Source organism: Anneissia japonica, unplaced genomic scaffold, assembly GCF_011630105.1.
Source record: "Anneissia japonica isolate Jap-2015-1 unplaced genomic scaffold, ASM1163010v1 scaffold287943_len491860_cov182, whole genome shotgun sequence".
NCBI lineage: Eukaryota > Metazoa > Echinodermata > Crinoidea > Comatulida > Comatulidae > Anneissia > Anneissia japonica.
In genome coordinates, this window is record NW_022736938.1 from 85,202 (window position 1) to 110,311 (window position 25,110).

The 25,110-nt window shown below is 33.8% G+C and overlaps 1 protein-coding gene across 4 annotated transcripts in view; it reads left to right on the top strand.

Moving 5' to 3' along the window:
* LOC117116954 (beta-adrenergic receptor kinase 2-like) overlaps window positions 1-25,110 on the top strand; it is a 118,820-nt gene that overhangs the window by 16,799 nt on the left and 76,911 nt on the right. For all 4 annotated transcript variants that reach the window (XR_004446842.1, XM_033261098.1, XM_033261101.1 and 1 more), the window contains exons 2-3: window positions 3,579-3,655; window positions 4,623-4,696. Coding sequence is in view for 3 of the 4 variants with exons in the window: in XM_033261098.1 (XP_033116989.1) it covers window positions 3,579-3,655; window positions 4,623-4,696 (151 nt within the window). In the remaining variant the exon portion in view is untranslated. The remainder of the gene's footprint in view (window positions 1-3,578; window positions 3,656-4,622; window positions 4,697-25,110) is intronic.

Here is a 25,110-nt window from a genome sequence, read left to right on the forward strand (position 1 = left end):
AACAGGCAGGGAAATTGTTGTAAAAGCCTCTGTATTTTGCTCCCAAAGGAAGAGGGAAAAGCCGCATTCAGTCAACTCGTCAGCAAATGCCAAGTCACTGATGCGCACTGCTCGTGTAAATCTGAGTATCTATCAAGTATAGACATCTAGGCCTAGTCTCATGTATGTTTCGTGTTGACAACCAGCTGTCTAAGGAAATTAAAATGTTTGAGAAAAAGTTTTTGATCACCTGACTAAATGACGCTCGCTGATTAGTCAGTTTATCTGTCAATCAAATCTCATCAAGATGTTAATTGTTAGTGTTGCAGGTTTTTATAGATAGTCTAAGTAGTTTAAAATATATTATAAAAGACAATCAACACACCATACATTGTAAACTTCGTAAAATGTAATGGAAAAAAACCCTTTTACATTTCAATATAGAGAGCATAGGAAAGTAAGTAATGCCACTGCCTAGTCCACACACAAAGGCGTATGCGGGGGTGTATGTTAAGCCAGCCTTACGCCGTGTGTGTGAACATAATCCTAAGTGTAATTGAGCTCTTTTTCTCTTCATTTAAAAGAAATGTTTTATGTTCAGTAGTTCCTTGGTTCCTAGGGTTCTTTACAGAATCAATCCCTGTTCAATTTATTTCCATAACAAAATAAATTATTAGAGATGTACCATAGTTCCATGGGTATAAGACTACCTCGGGTATAAGCCCAAGCCTACCCCCCCCCATCCCACTTTATGCTCAAATTTTTGTACAACCCTTTCCTCAGGGGAAAGCCCAGGGTATTACTTGAATAAGTAGCTTACACTAGGTGATTTTTTTTACAATGCTTTCTAAAAAAAAGTGCTGAAAAATTGCCTTTTAATTGAGAAGGGGATCCTACTGCTACCTATGTACAACAGTGTAGCAAAACTAAATGTATAGGAAATAGGTTTACAAATATTTACAGTGTTTCAAAGGTAACTATAGCTATTAAAATCAATGATGCAGGAACAGTTACTAAAATTATATACTGTAGTTCATTCCCTTTTGGTTATGAAGAACTGGCGGTTACAATGGTGGTAGCCACTGTGTGTGCATTGAACTGTGAAGATCTAGGTCCCTAGTTCAATCAGGGACGTATCCAGCCGCAGCTCCCCCCCCCCCCCCCCCCCCCCCCCTTTGTACACAGTGTTAAAATTTTAAAGCTTATTCTTGAGCCAATACAAATTCTTTCCTAGGATCACTCAAAATGAATACTTCTAAAACATGTAAATATGCATCAGTACACGTTATAATTAGGCCTAATAGAACACATAGGCATAAATCCATAAATCTCAGGCCAGGTCTATTAAGATAGAAATGCGATACTATGGTTCAATTTCATTTTTATCCTTTTGCAAGTTTCTTTAAATTTTTATTTAATTATACTACTACTAATAGTAATAATAATAATGATGATGATGATGATGACGATAGTAATAATTGATATTAATATTAATAGCAATACAAAGTGAAGAAAATTGTGCTAAATGCGAAAAAAAAGTTTGTTGATCATAATTATTATAGTATATATAGTTGAAGCTTAGTAAGCTATAGTTAGGCCTGAGTTGTGCTGGATATTAAGTAGATCCTTGATAAAAGATCATGAGAAATTTGTTGGCGTTTCATTTTGACTATAATGGTGATGTGATGATGATGAATTTTACTATATGAAAGTGTCATTTCCGGCCATCTCGAGGTACTATTTCCTTAAATTTTCTCACCTCGGCCCCAGCCATGGTGGGGCTGAGGTGGTTGTGGAATCACGTTTTTGAAGTAGGCCTATCTAAAGTACATACTCAAAGACAATGTTTTTAAGCTTTGTTTGGTGGGGCTGAGGTGGTTGGTTCCTCGGTCTGTGAAAGTCCCTCCCTCTTTCACCTCTCTTTTGAATTCCTGAATCTGCCACTGTTGATTTATTATATAATTTTTTTTGCGCGCTTATTTATAATGCGTCTATTGCAATTTTCACTTTATCCTCTCTAACAGTCCTAAGAACGTTTAGAGTGCGCTACTTCACAGGGGAATTCACCCCCTTGACCCCACCGGGGTCCTACGTAATTCGCATAAGGGCTCCCCCCCTTTAAAAATCCTGGCTACGTCCCTGAGTTCAATTCCCATCGCTGCTCTCCGTATATTTCAGCTGGAGGGCTGAAATACAAGTTAAGATAGAGCACCGTCTTTCGGATGAGAAACTTTAAAATTGATGTAAATGGAATGAATTAGAAGAGTTTACAACTATAAATGCCTTGGTGTAATTATTAACGATCAATTATCTTGGCATGATCATGTTAAGTCTGTATCTAAAAAAGTGTTTGCAACTCTTTCAATCCTAAAGCGTCTAAAACCTTTTATTAACCAATCTACTTTAAACCAACTTTACCTTTCACTTGTTCAACCACATTTTGAATACAGTAGTACTGTGTGGTCAAGATGCTTTGATAATGATTTTGACAAATTGACTCCAAAAACATGGTGCAAGATTAATATTAAATTCAAATATTCTAACACTCTCTAAAGAAATGTTTATGTCACTTGGTTGGTTACATTTAAGTGATATATTTCACCTAAAACGGTCATCTTTAGTATTCAAGTGTTTAAATGACAATGTGCCCGAATACCTTAAATCATATTTCAAACTTACTAATGAAAATCGTAATCACTTTACAAGAAATAGTTGCAAATCACTTGACAAATGTAAAACTGAATATTATAAGCATTCTTTTAAATGGCAAGGTGCAAATCTGCTCAACACTTTAAATGGTGTAACAAAGTCATCAAGTAATTTAAATGTTTTTAAAAGCAACTTTAAGTCGTCATTATTGTAAGATTAATTATCTTTTATTGTATATACGTGAATGTGTAAATTTTTAGTTAAGTTTTTGTTGTCTAAAAATATTTTGTACCCAGGGCCCCAAGGAAGACCAGTTTTTTTGACTGATTGGGCCACCCTGGTAAAATATTGAGAATAAATAAATAAATAAATAAATAAAAATGGGACTTTTAAAGCCGTTAGTCCTTTGTGCAACATGGCCCATGTGCATGTTGAAGAATACAGTACTGTACACTCTTCCAAAAAGAGTAGGGGATTGTCTCCCCTGTGTGCTGCCCAATTCACCACCAGAAAGACCCCACTGGAAACAAGTCTTCGGACTTTGTGGGTTATCCTTGGTGTCATTCACACCTAAAAATACTCCTACCTACAGATAGTACTACAGAGCAAGTATGGGTCATTATTGTTTTATCCAGAGAAGAATCATCTCCATGAGATGATACAAAATATTCTTTGAACAAAAGATTTAAACTTTCTTCACAGTATGGGAATTTGTTTGGATAATTTGTTCATTAGCGATAATTTCAGATTAAGTTATTTGATCATGAGAAGTGTTGGGTTGAAATATTCTAAGAAAAGGGGGAAATATAATTCTTATCCTAAAAAATTGTTTATATATCTTCAAAGACCGTATATTTAAAGTGATTATATTTCAAAGTTTTTGCTGCCTTCACATGCTGCCTTCACAAGAGGGAATAATTCATTTAACTTTGTCGTTTTTATCTTTACAGCGTTCGTAGTGTTATGTATAAATATCTTGAAGAAAGAGGAAAAATATCATTTGACAAGATATTTAATCAGAAGCTAGGTAAGATAATTTTAGAAATCAATTGTTTCAACATTTTTGTTTCTTTGAAATGATCAATTAATTACATTAATTATTAAAAACATTATAGCAAAATTCTTTAATGTTTGAATGTATGGCCAAAATCAAGGATGTGTTTGTTTCATGAAATATACCCAAAAATATAATAAATATCATTTTTGAAATTAACTTGCTCTTTTGAAGTAACATAAATATGATTAACTTCCATTCACTGGAAATGCTTTTATTATGTTTAACCAAAAAAATCAGGATACACGTTTATAATTCAATTAATGTTTATGCTCAAGTTCATGATTTGTATGTCACTGCAACATAAGCAATTTAATTTCAAAATTATTTTGTTCTCATTTTCAAGAGACAGTACAGTTTCAATTTGTATCAGAATTTATGTTATTATTTTTATGTATTATTGTATTTCATTTTTTCTGTTATGTATCCTTGCCCCACCTGCTCTAGTCCCATGCTGTTTGATTTCGCTTGCAAAGTGTTAAAATATCTGTATGTGTTCTGTTTCGCACGTAGCACATATTAACCTGACATTTGTGGGGTACAATATGCTAAAGACATGCCATATTTTACCTGCAGGCACAAAATATACACAAATATTTATTGTTTCACAATCTTGAATACCTCAAGCCTAAAATATTAATGATAAATAATACCTTTTCTTAACAGATGTATGATTTTAAGAATATATTGTGTAAAAACTCGATATTTTAAATTGTTTTTAAAATTCTATTTAATGAAATAATTGACATAAGCAAGGACAGCCCATTATTTTTATAAGCATTCCTACGAGTTTGGTCTTAGTGCTTTACCGACTGGCGTTGGCAGGTAGCCAAGTTTGGAAAGCCATTGCAAGCTTTATTTCAAGTTGGTCCAGATTTAGAATATTCAAGTCTCTAGGGTATTGGTTCGAATCATTAAATATATATATATTTTTTTATAGGATTTCTAATGTTTAAGGATTTTTGTGAGACTATCTTTGAATCCCCTGTACCGCAGTTGGAATTTTATGAAGAGGTAAGCATTAACTGTAAATTTACTTACACTTTATTATTTTTTTTGTGTCTATGTTTATCATCCAAGGCTATGTTTTATATCTGATTTTTATAGGCCATGATCTTAACATGTGTTTTATTATTGCTTTAAGTATCTATTTTATAACCGTTGATACTTAAAAATCGTAATCGCTTGAACAACTCAGTGTTGCATACATTATGCACGTTTTTTTTATAAGAACACATTTTAAATGAAATGCAGAAATACTTAAAAATTAAGAACAGAATAAGAACAAATTGAGGCTGAGGTAAAATGTCAAATGAGATTTTTATTTATGAACAATTTAGAGAAATCAACAAATCTTATCTGTACCTTATTTGTTGTAGGTGTGACTATGTAATACCCTCTATATACAGTACAGTAGTACGGTATACTGCAGTACAATAATAATTTTGTATGTTCAAGAAGTTTGTAAAATTAAGAACAAAACTAGATTTGAACTCGTCACTGCGGACGAGTTAGGTGATCCGCCACACTTTGCCCCTCAGGAAGTGCGCACGGTGTGGATTAAAAAATTTTTAAATGCTGAAAATGGGCTAAAGTATACTCTAATTCAGTTGTTTATAAAAGAATTAGGAGCATGTTAAAAGATTTACTCATGTGTACGCTCACGTCATTACGCACGTGCGCATAAAAATATCACAAAATTTTGACTCTTGATATGAGATATATGTATCAACTCTCATTGGCAAACGCTTGTTGGTGAGGGACGTCTTATCATTTATAATATTTATCATATAAAAATTCAATTTTTTGAATTCAGATGTCAATATGATGACGTCACAATGACAGATCAGCCATAATGATCTATAAAATCATATCTACAACTCGTGCTTTCAGAATATGTAATAAAAATTGGGGGGTCACCTTTCATTTTAAGGAGCTATAACTGATTAAATATATTCATAATTTTAAGCATATATACATTTTGATGCACACGTACGCGCACGTTAAGACGCGCGCACAAAACTTAAGGTACATGACATTTTACCTTAGCGTGAAGTTAATGCCCATTAAATATGATTCAGAAATGACAGCTGGTTAGGATGATATGGGGTCATCAATGTTTTGAGGAAAGAAAGATTAGGGGGGGGGGTCAGAAAAAAACATTTATTTTGACCATGATGACATCATCAAAATATAAAAGGAAGTCACATATATGAAAGAGAATTGTCTAAGCTATAACATACTCAAAGTTTGGAGACGATCGATCAAGGATAAGCGAGATACGCTCAAATGCGTATTTTCCAAAATGACGTCGCAGATAAAAATCACTTCCTTCGAATTCAGATGGCAATATGATGACGTCACAATGTCCGATCAGCCATTATGATCTAAAACATCATATCTACAACTCATGTGCTTTCAGAATATGTAATAAAAATTGGGGGTCACCGATCATCCTAGGGCACTATAATTGATTAAAAATAGGCATACTTTTGGCCTATTTTCGCTTTATGTCGACAAAAACATGCACAAGAATTCATATGTTATATGCACGTAGAACATTGCCATTGGCCCTAAGATTACCAAAAATAGAATGGAAATATGTGAATACAGTGTCAGGAACCCAAAACATGTAAAAAAACGAAATATCCAGCTTCCGTACGAACTGCGTGCATAAAAATGAAAAATGTTGAAATACTCAGAATGGCCTGAAACGTGCTCTCCTTTAGTCAAAAGGTGATTTCGAGCATTTTAAAATTTTGACGCACACGTACACGCGTGTTATGAAGCACACACGTAAAATTAGGGTACATTACATTTAACATTAACCTGAAGTTAATGCTCACTTAATTTCGAAATGTTAATTGGTTAGTCTGGTATGATCGATAATGTAAAAACACATAATTGCGCGTAGATGATGTCACGTATGACTGAGCACATTGAAAACCTTATTGTGACTATTCCAGGCTAAGCCAAATGTTCGTTGAAGCGCGCATTTGCCTTGCTCGCGGCAAATTTGAGATATCGTGCGCACAAAAATGGAAGGAACAGGGTTGAAAATTAACCTCAAAACCATAGTGGCCAGCAGGGCCAGTAAGGAAAAAATAATACTGACCCTTCCAAGGTTATACTGGTCCTATTTTTTTTACGGTCCGAAATATAATTTTACGAAAAAAACAATCAAAAACCAGCAAGATGACATTGGTGTAATAATTATTTTTAGCCAATTGAATCTGTCTTTAACCAAAATCATTAGTCTGAGAAAAAATCCATTGTATTATTCACGATCGACCCAAGAGTTTTAAAAATGTGATTTTAGACCACATAGAGATTGGCAAAACATTATTTGATAGCAAATTATTATTTTTAGCACACAACGAGGTACAGTAATTCAAAAGTTTTCTAAATATCACACAAAAGTTGAAAAAATTACAAAGGCCTAGGCATAAAGTATTCTCTTTTAGTTTAGAACGATATCGGGGTGGGTGGGGGGGAGGAGGTCGTGGAGCATTGAGAAAAGCCTACTTTTGGGTGTTAGTGGAACAATTATAGTGTCTCCAGAAAATCTGTATTTTATGCATTTTCAGCATAATTATGTATCAGGACATAAAGGATTATTCAAAATTGGCTTGGGTCTGATCGTCTAGAAATAGGCCCCAATTTTTCACTGCAGTGATCAAGGACTTTCGATCTGGACCTACAGTAGCCTAGGCCTAGTAGTAGGCTAGGCCTAGCCTTGACAGATTAAACTGCTACTACTAGGCCTAGGTGCCTACTGCCGTCACTCTGCTCTAGTACCTACACCGTGTAACAGAGCAACCCACGTGGTGCATTCTTAAAATATTACACGCATTACTTAAATGTATTTTACATATCAGGCGAGAACACGAAATCATTGATTAAATAATTATGAGTGACATTTCTACCACCATCGCATGCATAGACCTTGATCCTAGGCCTAAGCATAGGTAGTGCTCCATGGATAAACAAGCTCGGAAGTCGTTAGGTACCCGATGGTCGGCTGCCTTTAGGTATACTTTGTCACTAGTTTGCGCCCAAAGGGTACACTTCCAGCCAGCTGGCTGTCGTGAATATAGTTCCTTCATGTAATCGTCATACATGATGTGATTCACCTTCATAATAGTCGTCGTCATACAGCCACTGCTCTGCATCCACCGCGTTAAAATAACGAATAACAAAATACAGCAACACAAATAAACTTTGCATGGCTATGATGGATTGGCGAAAAATGGAGCTCGGGCGAAAAAAGAAACGATGTATTTTAGCAAGTATTTGAAACTTTTAAATGATTTTAAGCCTTCGCCAAAATGGTTAAAAGTAGTTGGTTATTTTTTCACCAATCCAAAATAGTAAGGGTCGCCAAACAGGGCGATACCCAAAACATTTGTTATCGCCCGACGCCAAAAATTTCTAGCCCTGAAGGAAAGGTAGAATTAAAAAAAAAGATGATGAACATTTTGAGCCTGAAATTGGGGAAAAAATAAGACCACTGAGTCTGGGCAAAATTTTACTTGTAGTAAATTAAGCCTGGGTTTGTCTGCCTTTCTGTCATCTTTTGCTACTACAAGGAGGTCTATGTGTTTTTGCTTGTCCAAGTTTGAATCCGATTCCACTAATTGGCTGGCTGCCGGCGAAACTCTACATTTGTTGCAATTTCCGATTTCAGTCTAACAAACCAAACATCTGATAATCAGAACTTTGGATGATTTCAGGTTTTTGCAATCCATGAAAAAAAAACGATACATTGAAGAACATTTCTGCAAAATTTCAATCACTAAATCTAACTGAAAAGTATGTATATTAAAATTATTTTTTAAATACCAATCCAAATGTTAAACTATTGATTTTGGAATCTTTGGAAGCTATTTTATCAAAACCTACATGGCTAATATCCAATGAATTTAATAATTAGAATAACTTTTCTAATTATACTCAACAAATATTTGTCAAATAAAAAGTTTAAAGAGGAATTCATGCACATTTTGAAAATACCAAAACCTACAAACATTGGGTTTTGTCAGAGCCGGCCACTATTCAGGCCACGAGTTCCAAGTATGTTAAAGATATAATTAATGTAGACCTACCAGCCATAGAAACCCACCTACCTAGATCAGTGTTAATGTATAAACTCAGTGAGTGTTGTTCCTTTGCATAGAAAAACTAGATAAATTTTATCAAAATGAAAATATTTCAATTAGTTTATAATGATTATAATATAGTGTAACAAAGGCAATGAGGCTTTTGTTTCTAATTTTGGAAGGTCACATCTTGACACGAACATGATGATCACACTGAGTATGCCTGCTAGCAAAGTTTTATTGCTAAAATTAATGTATTTTCAGAGGGCTTTTAAACAAAATTAAATTATATTGGTAACATAATTCCATGAATATATCTTTTGTAGAAATTGACTACTGTTAAAAGCCTTACCATTAAAATGCATACCATTTGTTCCTCATTGAAAAATATAAATTATTTTGCGATAATATGGTAATGATTCTTCTCTTTTGTCTCAGTCAATGGTGTAATTCTGGAACATCTCTGTTCTTTTCATCTCCATAAACCTCGTTTATTAACGCTTGACATACGAAATTGTAATTACATTTAGATCCGTTTTCCACATTCACAATTAAACCATATTAAACTAAATGTGTCTGTCATTTCTTCCAAAACAAAAATTTACCCATTTTACATAATGGAATGATCCATTCAGAAATTACCAAGGATGGATCTTACTTATGAAATGAAGCATTCATATTACTGAATATTTAAAGAGCTTGACATTAGTAAAATGTTAATGGAGATTTCATATGCAACAATCATAAAATTGATGTTTTATTCAATATCTAATCATGTCTGAGCACCCCTTGACCAATATATTTTTATCTAGCATTATTTGCAAATATTAATTCTATCGGGCCACACATCTGAAATCAGAGGTAATGATATGCTTGATTGCACTTTGAGGTAATCAGTGAACATCTAGCCTCGGGTAGAGATCTTGTGTAGCATGTTGCCTTTTCACAGCAGACTCTGAGAGATCTTCATTCTGCACAGAGTGTTCATTGTATTTTAATCGCATACGCTTATCATAACTTTGCTCAAATTATCTCATTACGTTAACAGTAGGCCTACATCATCCAAATACAGAATGTACTTAATACTAAATACTAATATTAATACCTCCGTTGCTGTACATTCATAGATTCAGACACAGATATAGGCAAATTTATTGTGCTTGCATTACTGTACATATATTATAATATGGAAAAATAATTTAAAAAATATAACAATATAATTATATATAATTGTAAACATATCTTCCATTGATATGGATTTGAAATTATAGGGCTGATGTGTTTTGTTTTAATATTTCTGTATAATTAACATATTGCATGCTAAAATGTAACCATCATTTTTATTGCTGCGAAGCAGCCAATTCATATTCTTGACAGCAATTTGACCTCTGAAAGGTCATTGTTTGTCAAAAAAACAAGGGCCTAAGACGACTGAAAAGCGGAGTTTCCTTCTTTCGTTCTGCCGGGTCTCTTATACACATCTAGATGTGTATAAGAGACAGACACGTACCAACGTCCGTTGTCGCGCTAGCCTTATCCTACTCTAGGCCTAGACTAGCTAGGATGGTATAGGCCTAGCCTTGAAGGGACGAAGGTCCCAATGAAAAACAACGTCGCTCTTTGATAGCTAACATTGTCTATTTAACATCACAATAATTCATTATTAGTAGTTGTTTTTTGAATTGTACTCCACAAATCTCAGCCGATACCTCGCACAACTCGTTAACGTCTCTATCTATTGTCGTGACATCATGGCTCGCTGTCTCACACTTGTGATATGTCTCGCACTTGTGATCAAATAACACGCTGGCTCGCACTTTGGCAACACTCTTTGGCAGTCAACTCACCCCTAGAAAACCCGCCCTTGGAAACTTACCCCATAAAAAAATGTACACTTCCTAGACCATGCAGTCTTCAAAATAAAAATTGTAACCTTTGGTAATCAACTACATTTTCCACGTACATAGAAATTTTTTGAAACTTTATTAAAAAAAACCTAAACCATAATTCACCACTATAGACACTTTTTGACAAAAATGAAAAATTACGACTTTGTTAACCCAATGAGAAGTGTTCTAATATAGACAATGGGTCGTGTCTCATATTATTTGTTATATTTTTATTATTCATTATTTTCACTTGACTCGCATATAAATAATTTTGTTCGAAGAACATTTATATGCAGTTGTACTTCGCAGCACTTCACTTGCAATTTGCAATTTCTGGTCATTATCATTTATTTAAATCACGATCATTGTCATTTGTCATCATCTTTGTCAATTTTTATCTTATCATTGCTATCATCATTATAGTAGCATTATCAGTTTCATTGTCATAGAAATCATCATTAGTTTTATCATCATTATCATCAACTTCATCTTAATGTAATATCACTATCATTATCTTCACATTTTTATGACCCAACAAAAATTATCAGTCATTTTTTGCTTACACTGTGTAGTAGTACTATTAATTTTCATTGGTATATTTTAAATTTTAAAATATACTCCTGCTGGTATTTAATAGATTTTTCATGGTGAGGTCTACTTTTGATTATATCTGCAATTAATTTGTGTCCTCTTGCCACTACTTTATGCGATGTCATAATTCCAATATCAAAACTGTATACAATTTGAAATTTGATTCTGTGATTCCCTGGGTGCACTGTAATCACCAAACATGACATTATTATCATTAACTATCGTTGTGTTTACTGTATTTTGTACAAATTCTCTTAATTAAAATAAAGATAGGCAACGTTGTAGTCAAAAGCTGAATTTTTCCAGGTACCTATATAGTATGGCATGCGAAATTATGCAAAGAAATACTCACTAATTTTCAATTAAACTTTCAATTATTTAATATACTAAAGGTACATACTGCTACCTAAAAAATGGGGGGGGGGGGAGAAAAATCAAATTAAAAATTTTCTTTTTATTTAAAATTTTTTTTATTCTGAAGAATCACAAATTCATCTGGTCTTTTGCTCTGGGAAGCACTGGTATGTAAAGGTTAAGGTGGGCCTGTACCTCAGGTAGGCTTAGGGTCTGTTTATGCTGAGCAAAAAACATGTGTTTTTAAATGGTTATTAAAAAACATGTGTCTTTTCCCCTGTAGAAACAGGCCACAAAACGAAAACACGGTTAGGAATACGTCCTAAAAATGCGTGTTTTTACACGCATTCGTTATAGGGTTCGCGTTCAGAAAACATGTGTTTTGTGGTACACTTTTCAGCTGCAACACAGCACCGTGTTAGTCATGGCCCGTCGGTGACCCAAATTGACCTCTTCATTGGTTTAATTGTTTGTCCGCGAGAAATTCAGGACGAAGAAAAAAATTAAACCAATATGGTTTAATGATGGTTTAATTTTGACATGCTTGAAGATCATACCATACATTTTTCATACTTTCGTGGTGTGTTGTTTACTTCTTTCGGGCTTCTTTCGCAGGATGTGCTGTAGCTCGCAAGAAGTAAGGTCAGCTTCAACATCCGTTGGTGACCTTCATTTAAGCTCCGCCCATCTGCCAATGCTTGCATTACCATGTTTTTATTAGTTGCACTTTTTCACTAGAAACGCGTCCAGAAGGAATTTGTGTTTTTGGCGTTATTCAGCAGAAACACGCCCTTAGACCCATTGAACTATTGTATGGCATATAGATTCAGACACATTTCATAGTAATTTCATACACATAGCATGTTCTGTACTACCTATATAATACATAGCTCATTCATAGTGTCTTTTATACATTTTAAAAATCATTAGCTATAAATCAGATAAAAAATAAATTGTTTGAAAAACTTTCATAAAAAAATGAGAAAAGCTGATTAATTTTGACATACAATTCTAAACTAATCACTCATTATTGATCGATGCAGTCCTTGAAGCATATTTCCCTTCGTACTGTTCCATTCTAATGTTTACTAATGGACAGTAATAATAATAATCATTATAAATGCCCAGTTTTAGCTTGAGGTTCTGTAGAATGTTAGAAATAATATATGTGATAAACACAAAATAATCGATTTTTTAAACCGTTTTTTTTTTAATGAGTACCAGCCAGCCTGCTCGCGTTGCAACTGCATTTTTTATTTTTCGAAAATCGGTTTTTGTGATGGAAATTTCGGATCATTTTGTTTATACAACACGTTTTCCTAACTGTATAGGATAGTATCTTTCTCATTTCTGTCATGATGACGAGGAGTAAGATACGGTGTGAGGCGAGAAGGCAAATGTTTTTGGTTGTGTTCATCGGCACAATGAACGAGCGACCAAACGAGGACAACGGTAGGCCCAGAAGAGCGGAGAGGCCTAGGCCCAATATACTCCCCACAAAATAATTACGAAACAAATTCATCGCTCCACATGTTTGTTGACGTTTTTAGCTTGTGTTCCTTGGACATGAACAAGAGGAAAAATTTGTTTGAAAGTTCGCGCCTAATACGTCTTTGCAGTGATTGACCTGGACGTCACATTTCACCTGATAATCGCTTTTTTTCTTGTTGCAACTAAAAGGTGCACAGCCAAAATCAGTTATTTGCCGTTCAAACATGCTATCCATTGCATGTTTTTAATCAATTTTTTTAAATCGCTTTTTTCAAACTGGTCCCGTTTCTACTGCGAGAATAAAAGCGATTTTTCGAAAAAGCGATTTTTAATCGATTATTCTTTCCAGTAGAAACAGGCCCATAAACACTTAGATGAAAGTGTTGCTTGATAAATTTGTTAAATATTAGTCATTCTATGCACTAGTATGGCTAGCAAAGTAAGTCTTTTGTTTATTCATCTACCAGGCCCAACCCTGATTGTGCTGGGCTGACGACTGTCCACTGCACTACCCTAGCTGTTTATTAGCTGATATTTAGCAAACAAAAGGCAAACGAATTAAGCTTTTGTTTTTGGCGACTTTGTATCGCTGTAAGTCTAGAAGTTGTTAATTGTAAATAAGCTGGTGATTATTAGGAGAAAATGTTGTTTACATTTGAAAATAGCTTACTTTTAAATTTTACAAGCAAAGTTCTAAATATTCGGGGAAAATTTCGAAACTTCGTGGAAGCGTGGAGAGGAATAAAAAATTGGGGAAACCCTCGGTTTTAGGGTAACTTGGGAGTCTGCCATTTTAACCCCCCTACTCTTTTGTACAATGATACCTTAGTCATGTACCTTTATTTAAACATTTAGATCCATGGCTTCTATATAATGATGTACAGTATAAAACAGGGACAATATCTTCAAATAATTTTAGTAATATATTTGATTTAAAATATAATAGTGCAAAACTGAAACTTCTAGCATTCATTATTGATGATTACACAAATAAACCAGTGAAATGCTCGGTAGATTAAAAAAAATTTTTTTATTGAATTTTTGTCATTCTAAATTTAGAATTTATTACTTTTCTCATATTAAATTACTTTTATCATATTATACTGTCCATTCCATAATTTTAAATATACTTGTATAACATAGTTTATTATGTTAGTCGTAACGTCATCAGTTTCACTGCACGTTCTTATCCTTGAGCAGGTACTAATTTGATATATTATATAGATATCAAATTTTTGTGTCTCGTGTGGAAAAAACTCAAAGCTGGAGTTGTTTTACATCGCATTGAACAATTTTGTTGCTAGGCCATGCTCTGAACACACACAGCAAACCTAAAAAATCTCGCTGTACTCCGCAGGTTAAACACGAATTAAGCATGTTTATTAGATAACAAGGTGACTGACTTATATAAGAATTGAAAAGAGGAGGTAATGTAGAAATTATTCATAATAATGTTCACAATACATTTAACAATATGTCTACCTGCATGTGGCCTACCTAATAATCTTCATTAACCAAACTATCAATTTATTCATCTTCATGGTACAGTATCGCAAAGAGTTGCAAAGATATCATTACTGTACTACAAGCAAACCTTTCTCATACATGCAATTCTAATGCACACGTGCAGTTAATATATTGATCACTGAGCAACTAGACACAGCGACCAGCATTTTGATTAGCCTAAATATATATAAAACAGGGTGAACGGACATTTTTTGTCAAGTTATTTCGGAACAAATTGACCTAAGCCCGCCAGGCTGAAGGCAATTGTTGAAGAAAGTAATAGCTCCTTAAGGCTTCTATATCCTATAGGGTCCTTAGAACTATAATAATTTTATATTTTAAAAAAATTCATAGTTCTTTTCTTTTTTTTCCACTATTAAAAAATAGTTTTTTTTCTGTGTCATCAGTATGCCAGCCATGTTGCATTGCGTTTATGCGCATTTAGTTACTGGCTTTGTTTTTACCATATTTACACTAATATGTTGTGACAGAGTACAGCCACAGCTTTTCGATCGCTAATTGTCACAAAATCTCTCACACCATGAATTGTGTCTAGAAATCTGTGCTCTCTGTGAGTATCATTTTTTTTAATGTTCTCCTAGAGGGCGCTATTTGCTTAATAGGACATTAGCCTGTAGTTAGTTTTTGGTCAATTGAAGATGTAAGATTTTTTCATTTTAAAGAGGAACAGATCATGTGCAAAAGCAAAGGATGGGACTTTTTTCTTTATGAAGGCAACAAAAATACACACACCTCATGGACGTGACAGGCACTTGACTTGACTTAATTAAGACCAATAGAAATAAGCATCAGAGTGGGTAAAATACACTGAAATAATACATGTTGCATAACATAGGTGCCTAGCTCTTCCCAACTTATGCATCTGTACATAAGGGGGTCAGTGAGTTAAAATTTCCTAACTGTATTAATTAATCAATCAATTTATTAGGAATAACACCTTAAGATCGGTGGCACACACAACAATAATAGTGGTGCATCCAAATTAACAATTTTTATTAAAGACAGTGAAGTAAATTTAAAAGTAGGCGTAAAAAGAAACACAATTAGAAATAATATGTTTAACTTAATGCAAAACAAAACCGAGAAAATTAAGTAACGTAATTGATAAAAATTCAAACAGGTCAATAAAAATCACAAACCTGTTTATCAAACAAAAGCAACATATAAAATAAATTTAGAATTAAAAGTTAAAGACAAACAAATGTCAAAAGTGGTACCATGTCAATGAAAAACTGCTTATTAAGATAAATTATGGGATTATGGAGAGGAATTAAAATTGATATATTTCGGACAATCAGAATGAATAATTATAAGATCCTGTAGTATATAATAATAAGATTGGTGGCATACACAACAAAAAAAAGCGGTGCATCCAAATGAACCATCTTTACAGGCAATGAAGTAAACTTAAAAGAAGGCATAAAGAAAAAAAAAAACACAATTTAGATATAAAATGTTTAACTTAACTAAATGCAAAAAGACCGAGATTAAACTATTGTGTAGTCGGTCTAAAAGTTTGCGGGAAAAAAAGTAGTCATACAGACCAACTGAAATTGAATGATCTATAACTAATTTATGTGGCCATAAATTTTTAAAAATATTAGTGCAGTAGGAACTCATAGCAAATTCTAGGCATGGCTGAAATGTCTGGGACAGCATTCTCACAGAATATCTATGGGATATGACTATCTTCTCCCCATTCTTCTAGGATACTCTGATTAGTTAAATGTATCAAGAAATCTATAAAATAATTATGGCAGTGACGAATATTAATAAGTGCACACCTCCCACTCCCTTCCCTCCCCCTCCCCCACTCAGATGTGTATAAGAGACAGATATAATACATAACATTTTCGTTGATAAAATGGTATTGTAGGGCTGAAATCCTAAATGTATCAAGTTTTTTATTTAAATTAAATGTAGCCTTATTGAAATATATTTGAATTATTTTGGGTTGGTTAATATTTTTTTTTTTTTTATACATGTGCAATGTATCAGATCACCTGTTGTGCAGGGATTCGTTATGCAGTCATGCACTTTTTCCAGGCTTGCCTAAACAATTAATATTCTCATAAGCTTAATTAATCAGTGCAAAAAATAATGTTCTTTTGAATAGGTAAACATATGTTTTCTCAAATGTTTATCGTCATTGTTGCTAGAGGGAGTTTGTTTAATTGTTTTTCTGCTTCACCATATGCTTTAGTTAGTATGTTGTCTGATAAATTAAAATTGACGCCAACACAACACAATGGATTCTGTCTTACAGCACTTAACCCAATTATTATTATTACAATTATTGTACTTAACCAGTAGTCAATTTTCTTGTCTTTCCTGTTATGTTTATCCTCCATATTTCTATGGGGAAGGCATCTATTTTACTGTGGGGTGCACGATTATTGGTATTCATATTTTTCCAGAATACTATAAAAATAAATTGAAAATGCATAAAAGTTTTATGTATTTTCTATCTGTTGATTTTTTGAAGTTTTAAGTTTCTGTTTTTTATATTTGGTAAATGTTACAGTATTATTACCGCAATATTGCCAGAACCTCTGTGAAAATGGCTTAAGACTCAACTATACCCGACTAACAGTTTTGTTGTAGACTAATGCTAAATTTATAGCATAACATCGTTATCCAGCGCGAAATATTTGTATTCATAATTGCAAATTTTTTTTCTAGTTTATATCTATACTTACTGTGATTGGTCAAATCCTGGCCGACTTCAGAATCATGGATGCATGACTGTCGTAACTCAGTGGTGTACTGTACGCTAATCTGGGGTCTGTTGCTGTATTATTGTACACCGGTGGTTGCGCGATAATACTGGTATTCACTATGCTGCGTACAAGTTCACACACCACTCGATTAACGTTTAATCTTTAATATTTAAATGTTCCAAACTACCAGTCCATCCCATACAAAAAAAATTGTCATAAAAGAGTTTTTCTCAAACTTTGTAAGTAGTAACTTTTGCAATACTGGTATTATTTACATAAGAAGGTATTGTAAGGCCAAGTAACAAAAATTACTTGTTTCCCGTCCCCGCGCACGTCGATTTTTGGGCCCGCGTCGATTTATTTGTTATTTTTCGAAATTTCGTTTTTTTGGTGTTTTTTGTTAGTCTGAAAACGCGAAATGACGATATATGACGCATTTTCTAGACTCAAGCAACGCTAAAAACCGCTCAAGCACGAAAATTGTGTGGTTACTATAGGTCGATTTTGACACGTTTCGAAGTTTAAAAACGCAATTTCGCACGGAAGCAATCGTAACCGCAACTGAAAACGAGGCTATCTAGAGACAACATGACAGTAAAACAAACTATTTCTAAAGTTGAACCGACTCTAATGCAGTTCTCCGATGTTTGTGGGCCAAAACATTTGATGAAAGCGATGACCATTGTTTAATGAACGATTCTATGGTGCTATAAACTCAGCAGAGGAGCAGTTTTGTACGACAATGAAACGGTGAGTCACTTCTGGCCTAGTAGTAGTAGTAGTACTTTTAGGCTAGGCCTAGCGTAGGGCTACTACTACTAGACCGCCTAACTAGGCCTATATTAATTATTATATAGGAAACCTGACTAGGGCCTATATTTGGAATAGGTACAGACCCATCTAACCCGGGGCACATTCCCCTTATGGCCCGGACTCTTGGTGCCACTGAGGATTTGACTTTACTTTCTACCTTTCAAAATAAATGAAATGAAATGCAAAATTGTCACAAATGTTTTATTTTTTATTTTTTTGCAGATTGAAGTGAGTGTTGGTACCTCGAAGGAGGCACAGGAAAGCTATCCCAGATACTGAAACCTTAAAAACAGCGACAAGAATAGGAATACAAAATATGGATAGTGTTTTTTTATTATTATGACGTGAATGTTTGCAATATAGGAATGACAAGAATCAAGAATACATTATTTGTTTATCGAACAAATAAGTGTACAATGAAAATAGCTGATTATTATTAATTATAATGTAAACAATTATTGGCTTGTATAACATGGCTAAATACTGGCGTTAATCTTTCTAAATCTGTAGGTACTGGTTGTATCTTTATGATCCAATGATTAATTTAAATAATATACTTGTCTTGTGATGTGATATCTTGCCTAAAACCAAAAATGCCTGAAAACAGAAAACACAAGCAAATCAGATTAACAGTTACTATAAAATATATAGGGTATTTTTGATTTTTTTTTCAATAAAAATAAATTAATGAATTTCATACTGTACCTTGTGTGTTTATATTTGTTGTCATGTCCTCTGGATGCTTTACTGTACGACTCTTTATGTGTGTGACTGTATGCACTACTATCAAGACAGGACGCGTATTTAAGTATTTTTTGACACGCGTACAAAAATAACAAATAACAAGTGCCTCCCTCACCAACTTTTTGAAAAACCCCGGACGGGAAACAAGTATTTTTTGTTACTTGGCCTAAGTAAGATTATACCTGGGGATATTTTGGAAGATATAATAAATAGGTCAAACGTGGAGGTCAAACATAACTAGCATTGTGGTTAGTAGACTCCACCTGATGCAAAAGCCCAGGGGAAGAGGATATTTTTACAACAGACTTTTGAAAGCAGGTTTTATTAAGGCAGAATGTAAAATACTCATGAAATTGATTTTTGCCCACCCTAAGCCAAGTGAATCATAACATTTCATAGAGACAACGATGGAATGTTGGTTGAATTTTTTCCAAGGCACGCTATTGACATTTTGTATGATGAGTTCATTGAACTATTCTGGACTTAAAGTGGATTTGTCCTTCACAAATATTTGATGTTGAGAATGTTATTTCATTATAAGCTAAATGTAACTTGTCACTTTGTGCTTTTAATTTTGTAGCCATACTGTATGTATGGGTGGAGAGTGCAAGCACTGCCTAAAATAATAATAATAATAATAATAATAATAATAATAATAATAATAATGATAATGATAATATTAATAATAGCAACAAATAATAATGCTACTGTAGTATTTTTGTATAGTGTCAATTCCAAATCAATGGTCAAAGGCATGTGCAACCCTCCGGTCACTGGATAACATAATAGCCAACCAGCACATAAGTGCAACCTTCTCTACTCCCTGGGGAGTATATCTAGTTGTGCGCATATACAGTACTAGTGCTCAAAACTAGTATTAATCAATGTCACAACATCCTACGAGAACCCGGTTGTACTCTTGGGTTCAATCATAGATAAAGTGTCTCCCCAAGGACATAAGTGACTTGTACAGTGAGTGTGGAACCTTGTGACCTGAAGGTTGAAAATCCAAGCCACAACTGTATACTAGCGAAACTACGGTACATATTTATGTGCTTGTACTCGTATGGTTATAGGTGGCTAATAGCATTTTCTTCATAGTCGATATTGATTTTCAGTTTTGCTGCCAGTCAAGATTGAAATTCAATATTTGAGAGAGGTCTAATACCCTGTTTACACGGGCCGCTGTGATTGTGATCACAATCCCGAGTGCCATCACAATCACAAACTTGAACGCTAAGACTGTTTACATGAGCATCCACGTAATTGCGATAGGATTCGTATCTAGTTTCTTTAATTTTGCCCGATGTAGTCTTGCATCATTGGAATTAATGATCTGCACTGCTGATAAAATTTATAACTTGATTGATTTTGAATTATTAATGTTTCTTCTCCGTTGGCTTTGTTAATAAAATATGACAGTAAATCAACTAATTTGAAAGATTAATGAATGTCTCATGAATATTCACATTAAGGTTATCTATAAATACATGGTGTTTGTAAATTTATGATCTCTACTCTTCCCTGTGTCTCCGTGTAATGTTCCCTAAAAATGCTGCATTGTATAATCTGTCCTAGCTTTTACCGTCCTGATGTTTGTGTTACATTTTTTAACATGCTTCCTATAAATTTCTCTAAAGTATCTTCCATTAAGTACAATTTGTCCTAGTTTTTAGTGTCTGGTATGTTCCCTTTTTTAGCATGTTCCATGCACTAAATATCTTTGCTGTGGATTGTTGCAGTTTGCCCCAGCTTTCTGGCTGTTTATTTATTCAACACGCTTCCTCTAAATGTATATCTGGCATTGTACTGTTTACTATGTGCATTCACAAAAGATATGATTTTCTTATTATTTCCTCTACCAAATGTGGTTCCTATGCTGAACCAAACAATGAACCTTTACAATGGCCTTCACACGTGTGTTTATGCGTTTGTGATGCTGACGTAATCAAATTTATCGGAAGTTCATAATGTAATATAGCGGGACTTAATATATACATTATAATGAAGTCTCAATGCGCTTAAAAAGATGATAAAAATTATTAAAAAAAAGCAAGCTATTGTAACCAAGAAACTATTTGAATACAGAGTGAACAGAATGACAAGAAAAACCAAGCGTCACTGCATCATTCGCCTGCAGTTTAAGATCATTGACAAGCAATGGTTGGGCAGCACATAATTCACAGATGCTCTCATGGTGTAAAGCGGGTTTTCCACTAGGTGAATCGAAAGTGTCAGTTCATACGCATTCACATTTCTATCGGGTTTTTGCGAAGCGGAAAAATGCGCAACCAGTCTCCTAGTGGAGAACTGGCTTAAGGCACCTATCAAGTCAAGCTTTAAATAATACTAGAAAAGCAAGAACTAATGATAAAGAGCACAAGAACACAAAAAAGTATGAATATTTGAAATTAATAGCAGGTACTGACTGTCTTCAAGCTTTTCTTGAAAAGAGCGAGGGTGGGTGCTTCCCTCACACTAGAAGGTAAGCTGTTTCAGAGTTTTGGTGCTGCTACGTGAAACAACCTTTCGCCATACGTTTTTAATTGACATGCTGGAACATGCAAGGTTAGGTAAGCTCTAAGGCATCTACCACAGTAGATGAGGTTAGAAATATAGGATGGAGTTGAACCATGTAGTACGTTGTATGTAATTATCAGGACTTTGAATAATGATTCTCTGTTTGAATGTCCAAACACCTGTTGGTTATGAATTTTTGTATTGGCCATGTAATTATGCCCATTGATTAAAAATATTCTTGGATAAGTATGAAAGTAATACACGAAACTTTGTTACCTCCTCCATCCAAGTTAAATAAAAAAAATTTGTTTCGCCCTCCGACGCATTTTTATGCCCACTCCTGCACAAATGTCATGACATAAGTAGACTAGGCTCCTGATATTTTATTAAGTGCAACCTTAAAATTTCTTCATTGTTAATTATCAAGTATTAGCATTTCACATTTGTGTCTCCCCCCATCATTTCCCTCTCCCCCTCCCCTCCCCCAATTCAATACTCCTAGGTAAGTCACTGCTGAGTGTGTAGCGCTTACATGTTTTTCTGGTTTTCAGTTTCTATTGGGTTGACTTTCAATTATTAACTTTGCATTTTGTGCTCTCCATAAAAATTTGACTATAAAAAATGACTGCAGAAAAACATTCAGTCTGAGTCTAGGTGGGTCTGTAGTGCATTAGTTGCGTTGGAGGACTCGTTTGGGAAAATTCGAGGGAGGGGGATTTCTCCAGAAAAGAGGGGGTCTGTTAGAAAAGGGGATTGCCCAAACCATAAACCCCCCCCCCCTTGGGGCCTGAACAATTAGACTATTCCCAGGGATTCAGTTCATTATCCTAGAATCATTTGTTTTGAAAAGAAGTTTTTATCTTCTCTAGTCACAATCTTTAACATTTTAATGAGCTTTTTGTTTACGTCAATGCTGTCTCTGAATGCTAGGAGAATGTACACGCTAGATTGTCGCGTGAAACTCAACACAAGAGTTCTAGGAACAATATCAACGTGATGATAAATTTATGTCTTATTGATTTCAATGTACTCTGCTGCACGTTGAAGTCGTCGACTTGCGTTGACTGACATGTTCACCCATGACATTTGTATTGAGAATGTGGAGGTCTGTACCTCATAACCTGGATATAATAAATAACTATAACGTTAAACAACAATAATAAATATCTTGTATTTTATTACATATAATGGACAAGCCTTAAAATATATGAATGCTTAAAAAAATAATTCAAAAAATGGATGTCAAAAATGTTGGATATCACTTATTAATTATTACTATAAGGTATAATTTATTTATATCATTTTTTAAACAAAATCTTGTGTAATCTAGTTTACTGTTTGGTAATATTCTTTCTTAAAATACCGTAGGTCTAATTTATTTGAATTGTGAAATTCATTGAGGCGTTTCTCTCGATGACTAAGGCAGTACTCGCTTCGTCGTACAGCGACCCAAACTCCGCAATTTGTGAGCGCTAGACGACGCGGCACCGTCTACTGATTGTCGGTGGCAGTATAAACGGATGGTCATTAAAAACAATTCGTAGCGCAGAGGTCGTTGCGTTGCGTTCTGTATGGTATGGTATCACGGTTGGGTGTAGTAAGTTTCCAGCTTGAGGCAGATAAATGAGGTACTACAATGCATTATAGTAGACAAATAAATTTGTCAAATCCAACGATGTTATTTATAGCAAGTTGTATTTCTGTTTTTGTTCATGTTGAGAAAAACAAGATAAAGCATGATCATCTGCATCATTAAACAGTGTTGTTTTTTACAAATTCATAGAGAAAATTTGGAAAAAAAATTAATAATTGATATTGATATAAAACATTTCATAATAAGTAGGTAGGTGTTATCATAGCTTCCGATTTATTAAAAGGAAAAGATTTCATAATTTTTAAATGGCTGTAAAAATATATTAAAGAAACAAACATTTGTAAGTTGGTAACATCAATTCTTTTTTTTACAAACTTTGCAGTTTAATTAGCAATGGAGAATTTATTTGTGGTAGATATTTTAAGCTTCATTAAGACGCAGTATTAAAACATTTATTTGTTGTAGATATTTTCGGCTTCATAAGACAGTATTAAAACATTTATTTGTTATAGATAATTTAGGCTTCTTAAAGCCCTGTACATACTATCAAATTTTATGTGTCGTGCATAAATATGGTCATGATGACATCACACCATGACCATATTTAGGCATATCATGACAAAATATTTGCATACAAGAAAATTTGATAATCTGGTCAGAGCTTTTGACACAATATCGCTTATTCAAATGCTGATATCATTTATCATAAATTCATGTGAGGTTCTAATACATAATTTGCCTCATCTGCACCAGTAGTATGTAAATGAACAGATCAAATTCTAGAAGCTTTCCTCATTTAATTAGCCTTAGTGCTCCAAATATAGAATGTAATAAGGTCTATTTTTAGCCACCTACATCTGCTTAGGGCTCACGATAGGGAGTTGAGTTGATAATTATATGTTGGGCTACAGCTCCATTGATAGCTAATAGTATGGACATCAGGTATCTATTACGAGCGGTCCATTCATGGTTTAAATATTGTTTAAAGGTTATTCTGTTGTTGCTGTTATTGTTGATAATTTATTCAATTTATGACACAGGATTAAAATGATATGATGGTGAAGGTGATGATTTTGAGCAGTGATTGTCATGGCAATGAAGGTGAAGAAGATGGTGTTAATAATAATGATCATAATCAGATGATATGATGATTAAGCGTGATGATTATGAAAATGGTGATAATGATAGCAATAATAATGATGTGATTTAGTTTTTGTGTTGATTGAAATACTAATAATGATCATATTCGTTAATATGATAATGATGTATAAGATAATATAAGTATACTATTTATGCAATATTCAAAATTATTTGACAAAAAAAAAAACTAAAAAATTCTGTTGCCACAATGAATAGGCCTCTCAATAAGAAATTTTTATATTCATCAAAATTTAATAAGTATGAGGTATTTATGAATATGATTACTGACCTGTTCACATTGCCACTTGGATTTCAAGTGACGACCTAAGGCTGCCCTCTATTCATTTTTTGTTCCCTCAGCACATACTAAATTTTATTATTCACTTCCCTGCTTTAAAGTTTTTTGGCAGAACCTTATTGCTAAATACACATTTTTTTTGTATCCTTTGAAAGTATTTCAAAAATACAGATTAAAAAAAATCTATATACGTCTTAATTTATTATGTACCATTCATGCTTTGGTAAATGCCTTCATGTACTTTTATAGTTTATGATGTTATTCTCAAGATACACTTGTGAAACGATAAATAAAGCTGTATATTTTGATTATTTTGATGTATTTTAAAAATGAATTACGATCTAGCTATAACCTCTTATAATCTCAGCGAATGGTCCAAGATATTAATTCTTAAATTACCAGTGCTTTTCAGTTTTATGTTATAGCTTGGTCTTAACTAAATTTTTTCAGCCATTGTAAACTACAACTATATTATATTATTTTTGTACATCTAGTTAATTGATGAACTGGGGCAGCAAGGGTATGTAAGCATGGCCAGCCGAGAATGATCAGCGTGTTGAAGGGGTTCTGCCAGGATATGTTCGATGGGGGCCCGATGCCCCCGACATGGGGAGTGATGTCCCTGATGAAAGCAAAGTGGGCATGGTC